The sequence below is a fragment of the Lissotriton vulgaris genome, chromosome 7, assembly GCF_964263255.1.
Source record: "Lissotriton vulgaris chromosome 7, aLisVul1.2, whole genome shotgun sequence".
Lineage (NCBI taxonomy): Eukaryota > Metazoa > Chordata > Amphibia > Caudata > Salamandridae > Lissotriton > Lissotriton vulgaris.
The window spans coordinates 1,604,190,916-1,604,215,503 of NC_141695.1; the positions used below are offsets into that span (position 1 = coordinate 1,604,190,916).

At 43.5% G+C, this 24,588-nt stretch overlaps 1 protein-coding gene across 1 annotated transcript in view; it reads right to left on the minus strand.

The window, feature by feature from the left end:
* Positions 1–4,073: 4,073 nt before the first annotated feature.
* The window catches only part of LOC147706078 (ankyrin repeat domain-containing protein 60-like), a 44,214-nt gene continuing 23,699 nt past the window's right edge, over positions 4,074–24,588 (minus strand). Inside the window, exons 3-4 of the mRNA XM_086929022.1 lie at positions 10,664–10,829; positions 4,074–5,066 (exon numbers count right to left, since the gene is read on the minus strand). Of these exons, the coding sequence (XP_086785148.1) occupies positions 4,600–5,066; positions 10,664–10,829 (633 nt within the window). The 3' untranslated portion in view covers positions 4,074–4,599. The remainder of the gene's footprint in view (positions 5,067–10,663; positions 10,830–24,588) is intronic.

The following is a 24,588-nucleotide window of genomic DNA, read 5'->3' on the forward strand; positions in this document are numbered from 1 at the left end:
TATGTAGATCCAAGCAGACTGGAGGCCGATGCTGATACCAGGATGAGGGAGGTAGACAGCGACAAACGCCGTCTACAGCATTTAAAATGCAGCCAAACATCTTGCAATAGTTTTGAAATATAAAGTATACCTATTTCATTATGAGCATCCCTTGAAGGTTCAAAAGCTGTTCTCTGGAGCTCGGTGGGGGAGTTATTCCTGGTTCATTGCTGGCATTAACATTTCCTATGATAAACAGCCCTCTTCACAGTTTCAATGATGAATATTTATCATTCGAGTGTCTCACCAGGCGACACTTTAGGATGCAGACATGAAGGTGAAATCAGACCTTTAAAAACAGATGTAAGAAGCTTGGGACGCTTCAAAGCCTTGACTTCACTGTAAATATGAAAATAATCTGAGGTGGGAAATAACTGCCTACAAAACTGGTATATGTATAGATCTTTAAAATAATTCTCTCCACCTCTTTTATTCCTGGTGGTATTCGTTTTTACTCAAGACAGCACAGAAAACGCCTCCATAAGAACATTGAAGAAGTTGACAGGCATCTTGAAAATGCTGAAACGTGGGTAACTGCACTTTCTGATGTCTAAGAGTGCTAAAGGGCCTAGACTTGAGCTTTTCAGATGAATCAGCGATACTGAAGAATTGCTTCCCTTGATCAAAGCACCCTAAACAATCCTCCTCAGGTGGAGAGGCAGCTGGGGGTAGGTCGTAGTCGTAGACCACACTAATGAAGACGAAAACAGAAGTACCAACTTATCTCAATGTTAGAACAAAGCCCTCAGTGGATCCCTTTCACATATGGCATCCAGTAGAAATCTGCACCCTGTCTGCTTCTTGAGGGGGCGGAGCTCAGAGCACTTTCACTCCATTGGCTGAGGTTTGGAGGTTTTTCAATGAGGTTAATGGGCTAATAAATACAGCCGGGTTTACAGCCTTTCAGGCTTAGTAATGACACTCTCTGCTATTGTAAGTCACTGTGGGACTGCTTCAAGCATGTGAATATACCAACGATGCAACTCTGGAGAATGGGAAAGTGCTCTAATATTACATGCTTTCCATGTCACAATGTGTCCATACAATTTACCCCAGATTTACAATCCCAGTTCGCGCATCCACAGGATTTCGGCCCTAGTTGAGATCAGCATGGGAAAGAAAATAAGCAACTTTCAAATTCGTTTTTTTAACTTTGCTGCAATGTCCTAATCAATCGGTAGTGTGACTTTTAACATGACTTTGGGAACCAAAGATAGATATCTCTGAAAGAGGAACTTCTGATGAGATATAAATTTGATATATGTGGCGTTGGCCTAATGTATCCAATATAATCATATTATTGTAGTGTTGTAGGTAACCCCAGATATATAGTTGTGGAAGATATTCATTTTTATGCACGATCGGGCCTATCGGTATAACCGACGCCATCTTAGTTTCATTTCCCCGTGTCCACTTAGTCTTCTGTGAAAACACGTGATGTACCCCTGTATAGAAACCTAAGATGGTTGCTCAGGCTGAGCATAGATTATTAGTTTGTAGCTCAGAGACACCCAAGGTCACATCTGCTCTTCTTGTAGGATGCGCACATTCTTGCAGGCCCCGTCCCTGTCAATCCCCGTTTCCAGATAGAAAGGGAGGCACCTTACTGACCTGCCCACGGAATAGTTTAGGCTCAGCTACTAGCAATCTATTGTGCCTTATTTGGGTCTTCCTGCTGGCTCTCTGACAAGTAGTACTTTTCCATGTTAGGTGATATCGTACTGTGTGTGAAACGTATATATGCTTTTTATTGCTTGTATTCAGACAATCTTCTCTGCGCACCTCCGAGGGTCGTGTAGACTGAGACTCCCCTGCGTAGGGCCTATTTTGCAAAAATAAACGATTGAACCTTCTCCATTGCCGACTGACTTATTACTTGTAAATAAGGTTTATGGGCTAGTGGTGAGTATGGCCCTATTATAGAATTTTTGGTACATCACTACAATCAAATATGCATGTGTCATCTCACAGTTTGGCAGTGGTGTAGCTGGGGCGGGGCAGTTGCAGGGGGAGGCGCCTCACCTGGGGCGTCACTGTTTTGGGGCGGCGGGGAGCACAAGGTAAGTTTTCTTTTTTTTTAATTCTCCCTCGTCTGTCGCTACCACCCCCCACCCACATGTCGAAGTCTGTCACAGCCGCCGCCCCACCCGCCTTCATGGTCCGTCTCCAGCAACCCCCCGCTCTTAACTGGGTGGCAAACGAAGGGATCGCCCCTGGCGGCAAAAGCTCTAGCGACGCCACTGCAGTTTGGAACGGCTAGTGTGGTGTGGCGGACATGCTCTGAGACTAATGCAGCTAATGCCCAAGATCTCATGTCATTCGGGTGTAAGTTACAAAAAAACAAGCATGTCACACAGAGTGGTGATCTGGGCTGCTCATTCCTAAGATTTTCCCCATCCACATTTGTAGAAGCCTATTTTTTTGTCTGGCATCACATTCAGGCAAGCATTGGCAAAGCCAAAAGGTCAGGGTTTAATGTACCAAAGCATGCAGCATCAGCACATTAGAGCAAAACACAAGAGAGGGAGTCCGCGGGACCAGACAGAAAGGGATACCATTGTAAAGTAGTCCTGCATACAGTTCAATGCAAGCACTTGAACGGAGATGGAAAGCTAAACCAAGCAGCCAATAGTATTAGACTAGACATGAATACTGCACAGAACAGAGCCAAGACATGATTGACAAAGGCCTGGCACGTTCCAGCTCACATGTGAAGAACAACAGCCCGGCTTTAATTCCCTTGCATCAAGCCCCTTATGTTTAGAGACAGCTCCCCTAAACACTTCAGTTATCAGACTTCTAGAGGGTGATAGGAGCAGTCAATCCACTACGCATAGGAAGTCGAAACAGTTCCCAACTGATATATTAACACCTTGGCTGCTAGGGGTTTTCCCGCTGGGTGCTGCCATTCACTAAATCCCACTTTACATGACAAAGCCAGCTCGTCATAAGCACAGGGCAGGTAAAGCCCATGACGAGCTGGCTTTGTCATCAGCACTGAAGGGGTTAAAACAATTCTTGACGGGGATGGGGGATATCAGAATGACCCTGTAGTATAGATGCTGGTCTCAACTCCATAAAAGCATCGCCCCTGTACTGCCGGACACTGTGATTTTTTAGACAGTACACTCCAAGCGTCTGGTTTGTAGAAATACCCAAGAGGAACAGGGACTATGGAACATACTGGGGGTAGATAGACTCAGGTTCCTACCCAATATCACCTATGCTAGGGACAGGGATTTAAAATTAACAATAACACAGTCCCCTTGAGGGGTAATGGGGCCAGGACCTATCCAACCAATCCTTTGTGTAAACAGGATTTCATCACCAAGGGTGAGGGGGAAATCCCTATTTTGCGCTAACAAATCCAATACATTATTTTGCAGCTCACCATATGACTTCTCACTGTGTATCGGAAGGGGGGCGTACCCCAGTCAAAACTACCACATAGGGAAATACAGCTGGAGGAAGATTTATAACGGTACGATTGGGAAGCAGGTCATGGTTAGCTACGGTTTCTACTGCATCCCCCACCATAGGAGCGGGAGCTGGTGTTTCAGTGATAGCGGATGGTAGGGGAACAGGGTGAGCGTTACAAGGAACCCCTATCACCATTAAATTCAATTGCCGGGGTGGGGCAATAGGGTTGTGCAGGGTAGCTTTTGGGGAGTTTAGCAGGGGCAGAGGCTGCTGAGCCAGGATAGACATAAGCTGGGTTTCAAGAGCTCCCAAATCAATAAGGATAGGAGAGAGCTCAGACCAAGTCAGAACCTTGAGTTTTTCGAAGTAATCAAAGACAGGCAACTCCTTCAGACCAGGGTCGGTGCAGATATAGTAGTGTTTGTCTTTGAGGACCTCGGAGGCTAGACCACCAAAAACACTTGTGCCATCACTGGTGCATTATCAGTCAAAAAGTCTGTCTGAGTGACAGCGTCAGATCTTCCACACTGCTGACCCCTCTTAAGTTTTTTTGGCCTTAGCGATCACCTTGTTCCCCTTCGGTACGTGGATTAACAACCTTTTCCAACTGTGTGGAATTGGCATAAAAGCAACATGTCTGTTTTAATGTTTTCATCTGTGATCTTGCTCTTTTATGATTGTATCTAACATAGAATAAAGTCTTCTTGAACCTGTATTGACAAAGTCTCAAGCCAAGGCCATTGGAATTGCTCCACTGAAGAGGTGAATGCATCCTGCGAGTGGCTTTCTTTACATAATTTTCAGCAATTCATTGTTGAGTGGCTTAACAAGGATGATCCTTGAGAAAGTCGGTGTTGGGGTAAGTAAGCGTATTCAAGTTGGGATGTTACAGTGCAATGTCCACCTTACAGCATGTAATAATTTGATTCTAGACAACTTTATGAATCTCTGTAGTTTTGAGGGTTTCCTCGTGGTCACCAGCTTTTTGAAGGATTCAAGTGACAGCAGAAATTTCCAAAATGTATTCAAAGGGCAGATGTTTGTGATACAGCAATGCAAGAGTATTGTCTTAAGCTACAGCACCATTGCTTAAACCTGCTACAGAGGTGTACTTCATAGGTCTGACTCAAAGAAATACCTTCAGGGCACCATTACCTGGTCGGATTTGGTGTTCAGATTAGGTTGGTTCTTGAATGCTTCAGAAGGATACGATTTGGTACACTGGTTTTTGGCAGCACTAAAACTCGAGCCCTGAAATTCCCCCTTTTTAAGAAGATTGGCCATATAGCGCTTGGCGTGTGTGCCTGACCGCCATGTCTTCAGCTTGGAGTCAAACTTCTGATGTGCAAAAAGTTCAGAGTCATCAAGGTGCATCTTCACTTTGACGCCCGCAGCTCTTTGCCGCCACTTGAAGAGAAACAACCTGCGTTCACTAGTCTTGTGGCCCCAGATGTGGGCCAGCTCCAGAGCCGTCCGGCCCTTTCCATCCACATCGCTGATCTGCGCACCATGGGCAAGAAGCTCCTCCAGGCAGTCTGATTTCCCCATGGAGGCAGCAACATGGAGAGCACTTGTGCCAAGCTGTGTCTTTGCACAAACATCTGCATCTGCAAAATGATAATACACAATTACATGAGCGTTGCAACCACAGAGAGGGTCAATTGAAGCAGTGGATTTTATCAAGTACGCGCCTTTGGCAAAAAGACCTTGATTAAAAAGGGTGGCAGATTCATGACAGCTGCCATGATTATGCAGTGAAAGGCTTATCATCCAAGTGGCATGGGCCATGAGGATCAGCGCAGGGCTACATTATGATACCTAGGCGAACAGGAGTTTGTGCAGGGACCAAAGTTAAAAGTGATGGGGTAATTGCCGCACACATGCAATGTTACCCTGGTAAAGGTGATCAGGTTTAACCTGCAAAACTGTACGTGGAATAACATGAAGGGAAACTGTACATGAGAAAAAGGGGTTCAGCAAGCTACTCTTTTTACATGTGATTCCCAAATCATCTGACTATCAACTCAGAATACAAGGTATTTACCACTCCTGATAAAGAAAGCATCTTGAGGTATCAGTACTTACTGGGCACAGTAAACACCTCACTAAGGGCCCGATGTAGGTAATCCCAGATTTCCGATTCTTAAATACCGAATCATACCGATTCGGTATTTAAGAACAGGCAAATGGGACGTAGGTAATTTTACCGAAAATATTACCGAATCAGTAAGTTTCGGTAATTACCGAATCGGTAAATACCGATTCGGTAATTGCCATTCATTCCTATGGACCTCCATTCCTATGGGCCTGGAGGCCCATAGGAATGAATGCCAATTACTTAATCGATATTTACCAATTCGGTAAAAGGGGGAAACATTGAAGGGTGGCAGGGTGTCACTTTGACCACTGTTGCACACCTCAATTGTGTATGGGTGCACATGTTGCAGACATACATGCCCTAACATGTCACTGTTGGAAAAGTAAAAAAAAAATGCTTTTTCCAAGGTTTTTATTATTTACCACCAACTTGTAGTTGGTGGTAAATAACGAATCCTAAAAGGGGAAAAGCACTCATTTGAGTGCTCCCTACATAGCAAAATCGGTAATTTACCGATTCGGTATTTTAAGGAATCGGTAATTTACTGATTCCTTAAAATACCGATTCGGTAACTTACCGAATCAGTAAAATGCCCACCTACATCTCATTTTCCAAATACCGGTCGGTAACGGCCGAAATTACCGAATTTCGGCCGTTACTGACCGGTATTTGCCTACCTACATCTGGCCCTAAGTTCTAGCACACTCATAAGGCAATGCCCTGATTATATGTTCAAGACTAAATTCCAATCCATGTACAAACAGGAGTTTGCACAGGTATCAGAAGTGTGCAGTGATAATAATTACTTATTGGTAGTTTTTCCATGATAGATCAGGCAGATCAAACCTGCCCAACATTAGTTGAGAGAAAAGACCCAGAAAAAAAGAAAAAAAATCGGGAATTCAGTTTGTTACGTACTAATTCTCCATTTTCTACCTAATTTCCAAGTTGAACTCAGGATAGCAGGTATTCGTCTCTCCCAGTTAAAATCTCACTGTCAGAAACTGGACTATTAATTAGGGAGGGGATACCCATACCAACTCAATAAACCTACTCTGGTCAGCTAAAATCACTTCAGCTTATTTATAAGGCCCTTGCGCCGCTGGTGCGTGACTTTTTGTGATGCTCCGGTGGCGCAGGAGCCTGCTCCATATTTACCAGGCAGCATGAAGCCACTTTCTTTTGCTTAATACTGCCTTGCAAATATTATTTCCTTTAACACAGTTTTCTGCTTTAAAAGGGTGTGTAATGGGTGCTGCAGTGGGTGTTCCCAGCTATATCCATTTTTTTTTTAAACTGCCCCAGATTTACAATAAAACTAACCCTGGGCGTAGTGAGCGTAGTGGGGCTACGCGAAGCTACGCAAAGTGTGCGAGAAACTACGCCCACCTGCGCACTTCGCGTAGCCCCACTACGTGCCGCATGCCCCCCTCCCGAACATACCTAATTTTTAAGAAATGGGCACATAAAAATAATTAAAAGACACTTACCTTGTCCGCGGCATCCCGGGGCTCCCTCTGCTCGTTCACGCCGCCGTCTGCTAACCAATGCGCATGCACGGGCGACCGCGCATGCGCATTTATCGCAAGAAATGCGCATGCGCATTGGTTCGCAGACGGCGTCGTGAACGAGCAGAGGGAGCCCCGGAACGCCGCGGACAAGGTAAGTGTCTTTATTTATTTTTATGTGCCCATTTCTTAAAAATTAGGTATGCTCGGGAGGGCGGGAGGGAGGCGGGTGGTGGGCAACTTCGCTACGCCCAAGGAGTGGGCGTAGTGTTGCCTGCTTCGCCTACTTTGCAATGGGCGAAGTAGGCAACACTACGCCCACTTTGTGGGCGTAGCGAAGTTGCCCGCCCAGGGTTAAATAAAACATAACTCTGAGGCATCACCAAAAACGTACGCCTCCACAGGGGAGGCATAAGAGAGGCACAGCAAGGAGAAATATCTTCATTTCTCCTTGTTTTTCTTTTTCGTGTGTGTGCTGCATTCTGAAAGAGGGAAAAGCCTCTTGTGATTGTTTTTGTTGGTTTTGTTTTTGTGCAGGAAGGTTTCCCTTCCTGCACAAAAATAATCATCCCCGCAATGCAGGCATGCTTGCATTACCATTACAACCACATGAGTAAAACAGAACAATACAACAAAAAAGGCAGACTAGGCTCTGGCCAGGTTTAAGCCAAAGAATAAGGGCTAGCCATGTGGGGAAACCCTTGCTGTACACAGTCAAAGGCCATGCCCAAAAGCAGTTGGTTACCCATAAGTTGGGCATAGGTTAGTGCAGGGCATGTCCGAAGGCCAAGCCTGCTTCCAAAACCCGCTATTCTTTAATTTATTCTTGCGTAAATCTATCTGTTGGGAGTGTAATATAATACATGGTTGGCCAACAGAAACTGGGTAAAAAGAAAGGGTGGGAGAACACTACCTTCACATCCCAGCCCCTAGTTCACTCAGATGCATTCTGGTAAATGCAGTGCATGATAACACGGCCATTAAACAATCTTTTGTTTGCACCATGGTTGGTGCAGCAAGTGCTGACTAGCTCTACACATTAGCTTGTGTTTCAAGATAGTTGTCCTTCATCAGTAGATAGCAACACATATAGCTAGAGGTTCTGGAAATGCTTCGCAATAGTCTTTTCGGGTCTCAGTACCACACCTTGAGTGCAGAGGCATCACTCAGAGCTTGTCAGCTCAACTAGCTCAAGGGAGCCTTATCAAAAAAAAAGACAGGGTGGGAGCACACTGCCTTGACTTTCCATCACCGAGTTCACTCAGATGCAATCTGGTAAATGCAGTGCATGGTAACACTTCCACTAAACAATATTTTGGTATTCCCATGGTTGGTCCATTATTTAAAGTTCATCTGATTGAACTCGGTGCTGAGTTGTCAAGGCAGTGTGCTCCCACCCAGGTTTTTCCCCAACAGAAAGTTCTTAAGCCGTAAAAGGCAAGGATTGGCACCAGAGAGAATACGTGCAAGAAGGCACATGGCATGATCTGAAGGACAGGTCCTGCAATCAAACCTCATTGAGTTCAGTTTTAGGATATATTTACCCAAAATGCTCTGCTATAGGTTATTTAGGTATTGAAAATATAGTGAGACTAAAAAGCAGGTGGAGGAACTAGAAAAAAAAAGTAGATCCTGTACTTTTCATTGTGGTCATCTGTTTGTTGCCACTGTAATTACCTCTCCAAAGCCTTTAAGGCATTTTTTTGGAACAATAATTTCTTCAGAAACTCCTGAATTTCATTACACAAAACAACAAAAAGAACATTTTCTGAGTAAAGTTCTACTTTCATGGCAGGCTTGGTGTAATTCTGATCTGGGTTTTTGCAGTAGCTGAAACAAAAAACCCATATGGGAGCTAAAAGGGGATTTGTTTTTTTTGGGGAGGGGCTTACCATTAACGTTTCCTGAAGGCTTTTCGAATGATACAATTAGATCACAAATTAAGATTTCAGTTTTGATGTCATTAAGGCTTCCTCATTTTGACAGCATGTTGTCAAAGATATATTTGATCTGTTGTCTCACTCTTGCTTGTAGCCTTGAGATACACCTGAGTATCAATGTGTAAATATGGAACAGTAGGCTGTTAATTAAACACATAGATTACACAATATTAAAGAAAAAGCTGTGCTCAATCACACACCTAAATAAATACATTCAGAATTGATATTGAAGTCTTAATAGGAGCTGTGGCTCAGTGTTTGCTCAAGTGAAGTATGGACAAGAGGATTCCCTTACAAATAATTGTTTTTTACTTTTCTTTTCTGTTCAAGTGGATTTATGGCCAAATACTGCCTCTTCCCTTTCTTCTATCATTACTCCATATACTGTTTCTTTGTTTCTTATTCTACCCATCCATTCTGTTTCTCAGAATCTTCTTAAAATATTTACAGGCACATGCATCATTGTTGGCTTTTGCAGTTCCTTAATTGCGGTTTTTAAGGAATCGCAATTAAGGAATCCCAAAACCCTATGCATGTAGAAATCGCTTAAAAAATAGCGATTTCTAAACATTCCTTAATTGCGACACGCAAATTGCGACTCGCAATTAAGGAATATCTCCCCATTTATTCCTATGGGCCTAGAGGCCCGTAGGAACGAATGGGAAGACATTCACAATTTGCGAATCTCAATTAGAGAATCGCAAAATGAGAATGCAATTTCAAGGGTGCCAGGGTGTCAAAAGGACACCCTGTTGCACCCCTGAAACTGATCCATGCACATATGTTGCGCGTGTGTGCAACATGAAATTTTAAAACAATGCACAAAAGTGCATTTTTCAAAGTTTTTGCAAATTACCATGAAGCTCAACTTCCTGTTAATTTGCTCCCCCAAAATAGCGAAATCGCTGATTTTTCTACTTTCATTCATTGCATTTAAGGAACCGCAAAATGAGATTCCTTAAATGAATTTGCAATTTGAGAACTCACAATTAATTGTGAATTCTCAAATTGCGAGGGCCTTGAACCTTGATGCATCGCAAAAGCTAATTTTGCGATCGCAATCGCCGATTTTTGCGAATGGCACCGTTTGCGATCGCAAAAGGCTTTGATGGATGTGCCTGTTAGTCCCTTTTCCAATTATGCTTGGGTCTTTTTCTCCTTAATGCTTTAAATTCTGGATTTCTCAGCAAGAGAACCACACATTCATACTCATTACTCACTAGCGTAGCCCGGGCCTTAGTCGCGGGTGGCGTAGTTCTACCCGGAATAAATCCCCCTTTTTTCCTTCTGGGCACATTGTATATATTGCAAGATGATTTTTGTGAAACATTGCCTTGAAGAGGATGTGATTAAACAACATTCCTCTTAAAACTATTGTTCTATTGTTTTCACTTCAAATTAAGTAGAAAGGATTGTTTGTTTTTATAACAGGTGTACATCTACTCATGCTGGGCAATATTACTTACTCTATCTCTTCTTCATGAACCAGTCTACGTTTTAATTGTTTTGTTAACTCCATACATCTTTGTACTATTATTTAAATGCTGTATAAAAGCTTCCATAAAATCACTGTTAAAATTCAAGAAATTGATAAACATGACTTAATAAAAGAGCCAGCCTGGAGGTAGAAATACTTCTGAAGGATTAGTCCATCTTACCATTTTCTAGAAGAAATTTCACGAGTTGCATATGACCTCGGTGAGCCGAAACATACAAAGCCACAAAGGCTCTTCGTGCAATCCAGGCTAATCTCTGATTTGGTGTCAAACGTTCTGAGTTTGGAGTATTGTATTTGGAATCTTTAGTAACCCCCAAACGTTGCAGCTGGAAAATATAAACAATTTAAATTACGCTATGGGTTTGAAGTGACTTGAGGTCTCCAAGCACAATAATATTACACATTTATTTTACAGTTTTGATTTGTGTTGCTATTAAGTCTAGTTTCAGATTATATTATATGGAAGAAATGGGGCATATGTATGGAATACCTACCTACAGAGTCAGTTTTCTGACTCTTTAGAAAGATATCCCATAAATTCCACTCACAATGAAGCATCTTCAAATGTTCCCTTTAGGGATGCAGCTCCAGCAAAAGGTGTTCAATTTACATTGCCAGAACATGTACTCATCTTGAAGGATGAAACTGCCGCCTACGGGCTACCGACATCACACTGTGTTTACTGGGGGCATCATATGAACCATTGAGGAGGCATTGAATCTAACACTGCACACCCACAACTGGGCGTGGAGTTCAGGTTTTGTCAATTTTAATCCCAACAATGAGGTTTGTGAACTATTGCCTGTCTTGTGATTCTAATCTATTTTGTGATGGGTCAGAAGAGTAAACAAAGGGCTAAATATGTTCCCAAATCTTAATAAAAAATCTAGTTGCTTACCAATACTAGATCCTAATTCAACTGTTCCCTGTTAGGTTTCTGAACACTTACTCTTTCCACCAAACGCTCTCCTCCCTCTATATATAAAGCAGTTAATTTAGTGGGAAAATATTGTTGAATTTATGATATGAATACATTTTAACATCCATCATTTGAGAGTGTAGTCATTTTTATGTGTTTACTTACCACTGCTGCAGTGCCCTTTTAATAGAATGATCTTCAGGAAGAAGAGACCATCTACTAGAACTTACATTTCAAAATTTGACAAATCCAAAGTCCACAAACCTTTTATTAATTATACTTAGTCCCTATCCTTCTCAAAGATAACTAAAACACATGTCTTACAGAGCTTCCTTGGATAAGTATGGGAGAGGAGCCATATTGACCAGTCACCGCTGCCGCCTGGAAGGGGTGTTTGGCAAAAATATTGAAATAAATATTGTGTGGACAAAATATTGTGCCAAGAAAATCAAGCACCAACATAGTTTTACTATACTTAACTCCACATATATGTACTGTGATGACATATATATGTAGGGGGATGTAGATGTGGAGTTAAGAAAAGTAAATCTATTCTTAGCTATTTGGATTTAGCTTCTTGATATTTTGTTCCTCGATATTTTTGCACAATATTCGGTCAACACAACATAAGTCATAGACACTAGCGTGCTAGCAGCCCTTGACTATGGGTTGCGGACAGTGACAGACTAGGATGTCTCATCTCTCAAGGTGTCCCAAACATGTTGTCAAGGAGGTGTAGGAGCCTGTATCATGGCACCCACAGAGAGTTGGATGCGCTCACGAAGGGCATTGGAAAGTGCAGTGGCAGTTGGCTGCTGGCATGGGAATGGGATTAAACCACCTTAATGCCACAACTGTTTGATGTGTTAAGTAATTCCAAAAGTTCTGGAATCAGGGCAACTTCCTCCAGCTGATGTCACTGAGACCCCGGGCAAGAATTCGAAATTGGGATGTCTCAAGGAATGATCTGAGAGGAAGGAATAGGTCAAGGATGAAGCAGGGCAGTCTCATTCAACTGGGGCTGTCATACGCAAGTCCTTTCTGGCTGCTGGGCTTTGGCAGTCTGATGTGGGGAGTTCACTTCCTCCTCGGAACACCACTCCACCTTAATCCGGACTTAGGCAGAGTGTGTGTAGACGGTCACGGCTTTGCAGAAGTCTCACTTCAGGATCAATTCTCTTGTTTCCTTTTGATGGTAGCTGAGAACCTTGTGAGTAGAAAGAGTTAAATGGTAAACAATGCACTGATCAAGGGGTATAGTGCGTATCCACTCAGGCATGGGACCTGTGGCTACATGAAGCAATCTGGCAAAAACCACCCACCCACCACCAAAAAGTGACAAGTGGTTTCGGCGAGGAGTGCAGAATATGTATACTTGCAGTTATCATTGCTGAAAACGGGCACTGGCGGGTCAGCATGAACTAGGCCACCATTGGGTGTAGCCCACATGCGAGGAGTCCAACGATGTCTACCAATTTCATTCTTAGGCACACATGTGAAACCCTACAGACATGCACACTGAAGTGAGCAGGGCGGCAGTGCCAAACATCATGAATTCAAAGGACCAAGTTATGAGGAACTAAACAGAACTATCGGGAGGCAATCCCTCTAACCCACCGAGGCACAGCTAAAACAACTTTAGGCCCTAACCAAAATCTTGTATTTCACCACTTTCAGAGTCGCATGACCTGGGTAGAGGAACCAGTAATCAACGCAAAGTAGGGAGGCATTCTTGATGCCCCCAACATCACAGTCCAGCTCGAGGGGCATATTTACAAGCCCCTATTGCCATCACAATGTCACTTTTCAGGACATTGTAGTGGCAATAGGGGCTTCGCCTTATTTACACAGCAGCCTTAAGCCACTTATCCTGGCTTAATGTTGCCTTGTATATAAAGCACCCTTTCACACTATACTGAGGGTGAAAAGGGAAGGGCAATGGGTGTTGCGGTGGGCGTTCCACCGCAACACCAATTGATTTTGATGCTGCCCTCCATGTACAAGGGTGGCGTAATTAGGAGGCAGCACCAAAATTAAAACCAGGGAAAATCATGGTCTTAACCTGGCGAAATGAGGAGAAATGTTTAATTTATCCTCGTTTTTGCTGTTTTCATGTGCAGCACACATAGAACCAGTGAAATGCCATTGATTGTTTATGTGCAGGAAGATGACGTTTTGCAATTTCTATGTATGCTGTATTAAGCAGCACACATAGAAGTTACAAAACACCATTTAAAGATTGTTTATGTGCAGGAAGGAAGACCTTCCTTCACATAAACAATCTTCCCCTCAACGCAGATGCCCTTACACTATGGTGCAAGGGTGTCTGCGTTTGCGCTAGGCTGCTAAATCTAGTGCCAGTGCAGAGGAAACGCAGGGCAGCACCATAATGTTGTAAATATGGTGCAACCCTGCGTTTAAGAAATGGTGGAGTGCAGCGTTAAGCCAGGAAGGCTAACGCCCCGCTCCGTCACTTCTTAGTAAATATGCCCGTTAATGTCTCAGTCAGCAAAATGGTAGTACCTCCAGTGAGCATGTTTGATTGTTGAGCTCTTAGAGGAAAAAAGATGCTGGGCAGGTCAGAAGAGGGACAAGGGAAGCACAGTGCAGCTTTATAAAGCCATATAGAGGAATTTTATTCCACCAAGCACCATAACTACCCAAACAGCATAAGTCGACAAATGCCCCAAACTAGCTGCAACAATGAGGCAGAGTGCCCCATGCAGAGGTAAACTCTCAAACTTGAAGTAACTCCAACACATGCCTATAGGCACCCATGCACCTTATAGAAGATTTACCTTTTTTTGGGCCCCAAAATCATGCTAAAGAATAACATTATCAGGTAGGTTCTACCAAATTCTTGCCTGCCATTTTTGTTCCCAGGCAGTTCCCCTGTGATCACAGATCGATTAACAGACGTGTTCAATGGTCTTTTAGAGTGCACAACCAATGTGGCCCATGCAAGGCAGCTAAACTCAATATTCTATCAATCTTCTTCTTAGGCACACCAAGCTCACTCCTCAAAGCAACCTAGAAGCCGTGTGCAAGACAGCTGAAATCAAAACAATGAAAAGATGAAGGGGTACAAGGAAAGATGAGGAGAATATGGAAAAACAATGTGATAACAGAGGAATTCCACTGGTGGGGATCCTTTTGTGAGAAATTCAGTCCCATTGGATTGAAATTGCAAATGAAGTAAAAGAAGGTGCTTTCAGAGAGTGGAGGCCAGCTACATCTCTTTGACACTAGCTCCAATGCTCACCCTCACTCTTGCCATAATATTCTGCGGATGAATCCCACCCATCTTGGTCAGCAAGAAGATAGGGTTTTGAGAGAGAGTCCCAGAGGATTCCCAAAGCCTGGAGTAGGGACAACAGGGGGCTTCGCCAGGCCACCATTATCATTCTTCCTTCCTGTCTAGTCTTGAAAAATATTGGAGCGTGAATACTAAGACTATATTGTTACATTGCGTACTTTGGCATGTCAGAGTCATGGAAACCAGCATCTGATTTATGTTATCCATGCCTTGTAATTTATTACTGGGAACAGGCATCCCCGCATGAAGATATAAAAAGGGACTTGCATCCAAAACATGTCCTCCCTAAAACAGAATATTTTGCACAGAATCCACAGACCTTCAGGCAATTTCACTGAATAAGGGAGAGAGTGAAAGAGAAATACAGAGAGAGAGAGAGAGAGAGAGAGAGAGATGCAGAGAGATACAGAGAGAGCAGAGGTCTCTGGCACTCCACAATAATCTCTACTTGCTGGCACAAGACTACTCAAAATAATCTGCCTTCCAAATTTTAGATCTACAACTATGCAGTTCCAGACTCCTACTTTCTTAGTAAATGACCAAGCTTTACACAGTGGCGGCTGGCACAGATCGGGGGTGCGAGGGCGGGGGTAAATAAGAAAAAAAACGTATCTTCTTACAGTGTCTTGTCACTCTCTCCACCGTCGTCTCCCAAACAGGAACACAAAGTGGCAATCAGGCTCCTATAAGCCAATCAAACGGTGCAATGCAGCCTTGTGATTGGCTCCCCTAAGCCAATCAAAACACTGCAATTCAGCATTGTGATTGGTCTGAGCACTGTGGTTCACGCTCACACAGGGACTGAGGGCTTGGACATGTTCTCCTCTCAGGTTGTATAATGCAGCCTGCGTAGAGAACATCCAAAGTGAGCATGGCTGTTGAGTCGGCCCTAGACGGCCTGACAAACATGTATGCACACTATTGGAGGGCAAACCACTCCTCTCCTTCCCTGCTCTGTCAGCAGAGGATCCCCGCCGGCAAAGCTGCTGCAGCAAGGACAAAATAAAATGGTAGTAACTTAGCGTTATTATCATTTTATTTTTCCTTTATCCTGTGCTGCCTTTATATATACTGCTTTAATAGATGTGGGGTGACGCTCCTCCGCCTTAGCAGAGGAGCCGCCACTGGCTTTACAGTATAAAATTCCCTAAAGTGATCCCCGAGTGTTTTTCCTGCTACATTTTCTCATTTTCTCAAAGTTTTGTATTTTGGCCTCTAAATCAAAAAGGGTACATTCAGTTCCCCAATGCGGGTGATTGGCTAACAGTCTGTTATGAATTGATTTGACCCCAAATGCTGTTACAAAGAACTGTTTCAGGATCCTGGATACCAAAAATATGTAATATGATTAGTTGCTTCACAGTCTTGCATCACAGAAACACCATTTTAAAAAAGAGGCACTTTTATAGTCTTACATTTCTTGGAAAAAATTCTAGCCTGAAGGTTAACAATTTCAAACAAAAGGGTTCCAATATGAGAATTTTGTGGGCTTTGTGATGACTATAAGAGGGGTTGTTTGGCTACACAAACTCTTTACACATTCCTTACTTGCTGGGAGGTTGCCCATGGCTTTATTGAGGAGATGGGCTATCTTTATCTGAATTCTAAACACAATCAAGCACAACTCCGGTGGGTGACTTCAGGTTCCCTTATGCACCATTCTCGAGAGCATCCTAAGTGTGAAGGCCTGTGGGCAGCCCGAATAGAAGGATATCCCACTTTTTCCTTTACAAGGCTTTTAGAATGCCCATTATATTAAAGTACTCTACAAGACCATTGGCCTTGGGATAGAATAAGGTAGACAACTTTTAGTAAACTCCTCACCTGTCATACATTGTCTTCGTGTACATGGACATGAAATTGGTTTCACTGTCAGACACAACCATTAAAGGGAAAATAACCTGTTAAATACTCTAACGAGACCACAAGGTGTAAAGTGACTGATAAAATAGTCATGTGCCACCCGGCTCTAATAATTATGGTAAATTAAATTGTTTTTCGAAGTAGAGGTCTTGTGTTACAGGTTTCTTGAAAGTTGCCCTCCATGATTTCTGTACTGATACCCAACAAACCGCGAGACTCTGGTGGAATGTAAGGACCCACTGAAAGTGATACTCCTTTTATCGTTAGTAAGTACCGTACCCATGACCAAGCCATGAGTTAGGCTAATGGTTGGTGGTAACCCATCTATGATAGTGTGGTGCAGACCTTACTAGCTACACCCAAAGTCAACAGACAACATACTAGCTATCCCAGGTAAATTCTGTGAAGTGGGTCATTAAGTGCTTGCTAGTTTCCTGTGAAAGTAATAGAAGTGTGTCTATATGTTGCATACGTGAGGGGAGTAGACCCCAATTTGGGTCACCCCCGATTGAATCTAGTCAATGTTTGTATGGTGTTTAATAAGATTTGTTATAGGCATGCACGGTCTTCCCTCTCCTGGATTTCTAAATGTGTTTGTGTTACCGATTGTACATGTCCATCTCCCACATCCTGCATCAACATATGGCCACAGAGCATAAGCTGAGCAATAGCTCCTGTTAACTAATACACTATCTGAGAAGTCAACACTTATACAGTAGACATTATCCTTAATCACAGGCAGTAGTGTAGGGAGGAGTCATTATCTGGCCCCTACTATTCCTAAAACAAAAATAATTGTGCCCAGCATGCCCAGCAATACATGTTTGCATTCACAACCTACAATGGGTAAGTTTCTGGAAAATAATAAAAATGTGGAAAGAGCCTTTGCTTTGCCTTCTTCAACTGAGGTGCCTAGCTAAGGTGAGATTGTGTGTCAGTGTGAATTTTGCATAGTAATCAGGTACTATCAGTCACTGATTTGGGTCATGTTCAACACTGGAAAGATTTTTCCATAATACTATGACTTTTGGGAAGTCTTCGGAGCACCAGCTGCTTCCCCATTGAGCCTGAATCTGTACTCCCGCCAGAGCACAACACTCGTGTTATGTCAGGGTGTCAGTCCTGTGACATGTCATGTACCATAGAGAAGTCCTTCTTGTCAGACTTTGATGCCGTATCAGAGTCCTTAACAAATGTGGGAAGGTAGCACTTAGCCTTCCACAGTAATTCTTGGCACAATACGCCTTCATTTAGCTCAGTCGTGGTGGAGCATCTATCTCAAGGTGATCTCCTCCAAAGCACACCAGGTGTGATATACTTTAAAGAGTCAAACCAGCAGCCATCATCTGCAACAGAGTAAGGCGAACACCCAAAAGGAAATTCACTGAAAAGATTGTTCCTAATACTCACCTTACTGTTTGAACTGTGTCATCCGCCCATAAAGTGATGCTGGCAAGAGGCATCTGCCATATCTGCAGCTGCTTTTATTCAAAGTAAGTTTGTTAGTAGCTAAATTTCCCCTCTAAAATCTTGTCAGGATGACAAATGTTTCATCCGCATTGTAATAAAAGCACCAGAGTCTCTGAAGGCTGTCACTTTCCTCTCATGTATGTACTAATATATGTTTGGATGCCTGTTCCTGTCTGCATTGAGCAGAGCCCAGGAAGTGGTAAGGAGACAGACTAGTGCTGTCTCTTCCCAAGACCAAAAGTGGTTTAAAAAACGATTTTCACTTTCTGTGTTTACTGTCTTTAGCTGTGGCTGTTAAGGTTTAACATTGTAGTTTTAGCCTGCCTGTGATTGTTTGTTTTATCACCTGTGTTGTGTTTTAAACTTGTGGTTCTCCCTGCTCATGATTCCCTCCATTTAGCGTGTTGAATTGTGGGATTTGAAGTCCAACCTCTGTAGTTTGTCCCTCTTATTCCTTGGTGATAATTCTGTTTTCCCTCCAAATTTCTCCTTTGCTCTGTGCTAAGACCTGTAGGTAAAACAGTGCACTCCCAGCCACCATTTTGTGCTCACAAGCCAGTGAAACCAGCCCCCCTGCCCCCCCCCCTTAGCAACAGGGATTTTCTACATCAGAGGGTGCTTCTGTGAGCTGTTTAAACGGTGTTTACTAGGGCCTGTGCACTTCGTTTTCTGGCCAGCAGAGGGAGTAAAGTTTTATTCAAACAGTATTGTTAGATTTCAAGTTAGTGAGGCCCTTACCTGCTGAAGTCCAAAGTGTGTATTGAGCCTGTCTCTCTCCTAGGAGATTCTGAACAGGAGAAGCAGCTGTCCAGCCCCACCCCCATGCCAGCAGACCATTGGCTATTCAGCTACCAGGCAAGTATTTGCCCTCCTCTCACACCTGCCCAGGCCCCTTAAGTCCTTGCTGGGTGCACCCCAAATCATTCTCCTCCATCTTGTGAGTTGCAGCCTACCTGTGCCCCAGATTGCAGTGAGCAGAGTCCAAGAAGTGGTAAGGAGACAGACTAGTGCTGTCTCTTCCCAAGACAAAAAGTTGTTTAAAAAAACGATTTTCACTTTGTGTTTACTGTCTTTGCCTGTGATTGTTACAGTTTAAAATTGTAGTTTTAGCCTGCCTGTGATTGCATTCTGAACAGGAGAAACAGCTTCCAACTCCCTGGTCAGCAAACCTTGTCTGAGGTTGCTGGGACCTTATATGGTCTGCTAGTGGTTGGGACATGTCTACACGGATTGGTGGTTGTATCTGGTGTTTCCATTGGATTAGGGTTAATGTCCTCATTGGTTGAGTATTTGAGGGGTCTGAGTGTTTCTGGGTCTGTGATTCAATCATCGTCCGGCCCATCTCCCTGCTCCCGTTCCCGGCAAAGGGCATCGAGAAAACATCTTAGACCCGTCCCAGTCCGGGTTCAGACGAAATCACAGCACTGAGACAGCCCTCTTCGCCGCCACAGACGACATCAGGCGCCAACTAGACAACGGCGAAACATCAGCCCTCATCCTCCTGGATCTGTCAGCCGCCTTCAACACGGTCTGCCATTGCACTCTAAAGACACGCCTCCTAGAAGCTGGAATCCAAGAGAAGACCCTTGACTGGACCACGTCCTTCCTCTCCGGCAGAACTCAGAGCGTCCGCCTGCCGCCCTTCCGATCCGAGGCCACCGACATCATCTGCGGCATCCCCCAGGGCTCAGCCCGACGCTGTTCAACGTCTACATGGCCCCCCTCACACAAGTGGCCCGCCAAAACGACCTCAATATCATCTCCTGCGCTGACGACACCCAGCTCATCCTCTCCCTCACCAAGGACTCGTACACCGCCAAAACCAACCTCCACGAGATAATGAAGGCCGTCGCCAACTGGATGAGGAACAACCGTCTGAAGTTGAACTCGGACAAGACAGAGGTACTCATCCTCGGACCCACCCCCTCAGCCTGGGACGACTCCTGGTGGCCGACCACACTGGGAACAGCACCGACACCCACCAACCATGCACGCAACCTAGGATTCATCCTCGACTCCTCCCTCTCCATGTCTAAACAGGTCAACGCCGTCTCCTCCTCCGGGTACAACACCCTCTGCATGCTCCGCAGGATCTACAAGTGGATCCCGACCGAAACAAGAAGAACGGTGACACAGGCCCTCGTCAGCAGCAGACTGGACTATCACAACGCACTCTATGCAGGAATCATAGCCAAACACCTACGACGACTACAACGCATCTAAAAAGCCTCCGCCCGACTGATCGTCAACGTCCCCCGCCGCAGCCACATCACCCCCCACCTGAGAGACCTACACTGGCTCCCCACAATCAAAAGGATCACCTTCAAGCTCCTCACCCACGCACACAAAGCACTCCACAACGCCGGACCAGCCTACCTGAACAGCAGACTCAGCTTCTACACCCCCACCCGCCCACTCCGCTCCGCCAGCCTCGCCCTCGCCGCTGTTCCCCACATCCAACGAACAACCTCCGGCAGCAGATCCTTCTCCTACCTCGCCGCCAAAACCTGGAACACCCTCCCTACCCACCTACGGCAGACCCAAGACCTACTCGCCTTCAGAAGACTCCTCAAGACCTGGCTCTTCGAGCAGTAGCTGCACCCCCTCCCCTCACCACCTTGAGACCCTCACGGGTAAGTAGCGCGCTTTACAAGTACTCTGATTGATTGATTGGGACTTTGGCTAGGGTTAGGATTTCTGTTGGAAGTAGGGACTAGGGCTTCCTATGTTAATGGTTTTTGGGAGTAGAGTGGGGTTAGACCTTTAATTGGAAGTAGCTATTAGGGCTTCTGGTGTGATTGGTTGCTGGACTAGGTGTGGGACTTAGAGTAGGGTTAGGCTTTCTATTGGAAGTGGGGACTAGGGGTACCTGTGCCATTGGTTGTATGTACTTGTTTTGGTACTACTGGTAGAGCTAGGGCCTGTATTGGACATAGAGATCAGGGTTTTTGAACTGCTTGGGTGCTTGGACTAGGGCAAAGATTGGCTGTAAGGTCCTGGTCTCCTATTGGTTCTAGATTTTAGGGCTAGTATTGTGGTTGGATAGTGTTAGAGCTGGAGTTCCCATTGGTTGAAGGGGTCAAATGATTACTAGTGCTATAAAATGCCAGGCTTAGGGCGTCTCAGCCTGGGCATCGAGGCTAAGGGCAGAGAGGACAAGGGCTGCTGCCTGTTTGAGCCTGTTAAGGGCAGAGAGGACAAGGGCTGCTGCCTGTTTGAGCCTGTTCGAGACTGGTCGGGACTAGGGCCAGAAATGCTGCCCTTTTTCTCATTGATGAACTGGGATCACTGCCTTAGTATCAATGGAAGTAAGAAACCTCGGAATGACCATGGACTCCAAGCTATGGACGAATGCCCAAGTGGATAAACTAGCAATATCAAGCTTTGCTACTATAAAAACGCTGCGATGAATTTTCCCTCATTTGGGATATTCACACAAGGTCCAAGCTACCATCTCCCAAACTCGATTACGCCAATAGCCTCTACCACGGATCACCTTTAACGACCATGAAAAGACTACAACTGATTCAGAACTCGGCTGCCAGACTACTCTTGCCTATCAAACCGCGAGAACACATCTCCCCTGCCTTGAAAGCCCTGCATTGGTTACCAATTGCCAGAAGATCCACGTTCAAGCTGCTTTGTATTACCCACAAAGCAATACATGGAATGGGACCACTCTTCATCAGGAATAAAATCACCAAACACATTCAACAAAGGAACCTTCGATCTAAAGGAGCATCTCGCCTCAAAATCCAACCATAAAAAAAAATAGGTGGCACATCCTTCTCTGTTCAAGCAGCCAAACTATAGAACTATTTACCCCGCAACATAAGGTCCACTGACAACCACCTTATCTTCAGAAAACTACTCAAGATTTAGCTCTACCCCACATAAGCACCATACGCAAACAGAAATTTACAGCATATCCCTCTGTATACAAGCATTTGTTTTCACTATAGATATGCACCTATATTTGTGTATTACTTTGTATAAACATGTAAAATAATTCTGTTGTTGAGAGAAAAAATAATAATAATAATAAATAAATAAATAAAAATCATCTTTGGTCTAAATGTACATACTTCCATTGTGCATCTATGTACCTTTCATCTTCCTGGATCTGTGTGTCTGTTACTTTTCTCCTGAAAAAGCATATGCAATGCACTACCCTATTTCTCATCCTGTGCCTCTATCAATATCTTTAATCTACATATACTTACCTCCTTTATGTATTTATATACTTTCAATGTAATTATGGATCTATATATTTATCACTTTCTTCTAATTTAGCATTTCCAATGCACTGCCTATTTCTCAGCCTATACTTCGCTCAATATATCTTCTAGCCCAACCTTCTGACTCATCTCAAACTTCTTCTACTACTCCTTCCAATGCACTACCCTATCTCTCATTCTATACATCTATCAATATATCCTCTACATACAGTCTCTCATTTATCCCAAACCCCATACCACTACTATGATTGCCACAATAACCCTTTCTAGACTCCTACTCTACCCCACCTTGCATCACCTGACACCTCTTTTACTATACCCATCCCCTAAAACAAACCTTTCTAAACTCTTCCCTCGGAGTCCTCCCCTCCAAAACTCTGTTTTACTCATCCAAAAGCCTCCTCCTACTGCTAAGACCTAAAAAAACCAAATTTTTAAACCTTCACTCTGTTATCCCTCCACTATCCTTTTCAATCGAAATTAACAGACTAACATGTTCACTTCTCAAATTCCATGTTAAACTATACTAATATACTACCCTAATAACTGAATAACATATCCACTACTCAAATTACTTCATATTTTTTACTATACTAATTTTCAACAGTAATCCTTTATGGGTTCCGGAGTGGCATGCTACTCGCCAGAAAAGCGGTTCAACACCCATCAGGGGTAACAAGTGCTATATGAATGCAAATCTTTCATCCCCTTTTATCCCTCTGCTATCCTTCTCACTCCAAGTAACTGACTAATATCCACCACTGAAATTATTTCATATTTCACCATATTAATTCACCACTAATCCTTTGTAGGCTTCCTGAATAGCGTGTGTCAACAAGCACTATATAAATACAAACATTTGTCCTCCTCTATCCTTCTACTATCATTCCAAATAACTGACTCACCTAGCTACCACTTAAAATGTACTTGCATGTTTCACTATACTAATTCAACACTTATCCTCTATGGGTCCCGGAGTAGCGTGCTACTTGCCGAAAAAGCGCTTTGACGCCTCGTCTGCGGTAGTAAGCGCTATATAAATGCAATTACAATACAATATAATACAATACTAGAGCAAGAATGTTAGGGTCTTCTGACCACATATCCACTGACTGTAGAGCTTACGTTTAAAAAAGAAATGTGTTAAATGCAAAATGTGTAGTTGGCAACCATACTTAAAAGCTATAAGCCTGTAACATAGAAATAATTTCTTAACTTTACACAACCGAGGATGCCATAAATTAATAACAATTCTCTAGAACAAAATGGATCAACCCAATAACCCAAGGACCTGGGCTGGACAGTAAATATTTAAAAGGTGGTCCCCGTGGGGCAAGTGTAACCCATGACTTCCACAGCAAAATTATCAAAACAGAGATAGAGAGAACCCCTCACAAGGGTAGGTTTTGAATTATGCATTTAGTGCATTTTAACTTATGTATTTTCTCAGACATGAGTATATACATCAATTTTTAGCGATTATTATGCATTACTTAGATCATAAAAAAAGTGCTCCTATAAAGTGACGGCGTGGTGGGAGTGATCAATAGTGAAAAAAGTGCATAAGTGCTATGTACAAAAATATATACATGTGGCTTATAGGGATAATAGAGAGTTTGAAGTCAATACTCGTCAAGCAAGTATTGATAGCCACCATCAAATTCTTAAAAACACAGTCCACATATGTTGTTTCATCAACGTTTTGACCCCTAGGCATAAGTTGTTCAAAGCAGGGTCATCATCAGGATGTAAAATATATAGAAAGCACCAAAAAGTGTGGCAGAAGATTTCGCAGTCGTATAGAAATTGAAATTCTAGTAGGTGAAAGAACTTCCGGAAGGATATTTATCACAAAATCCAGTTGAAAAATGGGGTCCAATGCTAGATGTCTAAATCATCCGAAAATAAGCTCCCTCTTTAAATCCATTCTGTAAATCGGATTTTAGTAAGCAGCTTCCGATGAACCCTGTTGAATATTGGGTACAATGATAGATGCTTAAGTCATCTGATTTTGATGTTCCTTTCTTTTAAAATATATAGTACATCGCACTTCAAAGGCCCAGCTTCCATTGCCTCCTTTCAGCCATCTTGCATTGCAGAACGCCAGCATCCTTGTGAGGGGTTCTCTCTATCTATGTTCTGATACTATTGCCATGGAAGTCAAGGGCTACACTTCCCCCATGAATGAATAACAAGACATATTTATACTGAAAAGCTTGTTTTTTTCCACATTTAAACAACCATTGTGCAAGATGTTTTTCTTCTCTTTGCTACAGATG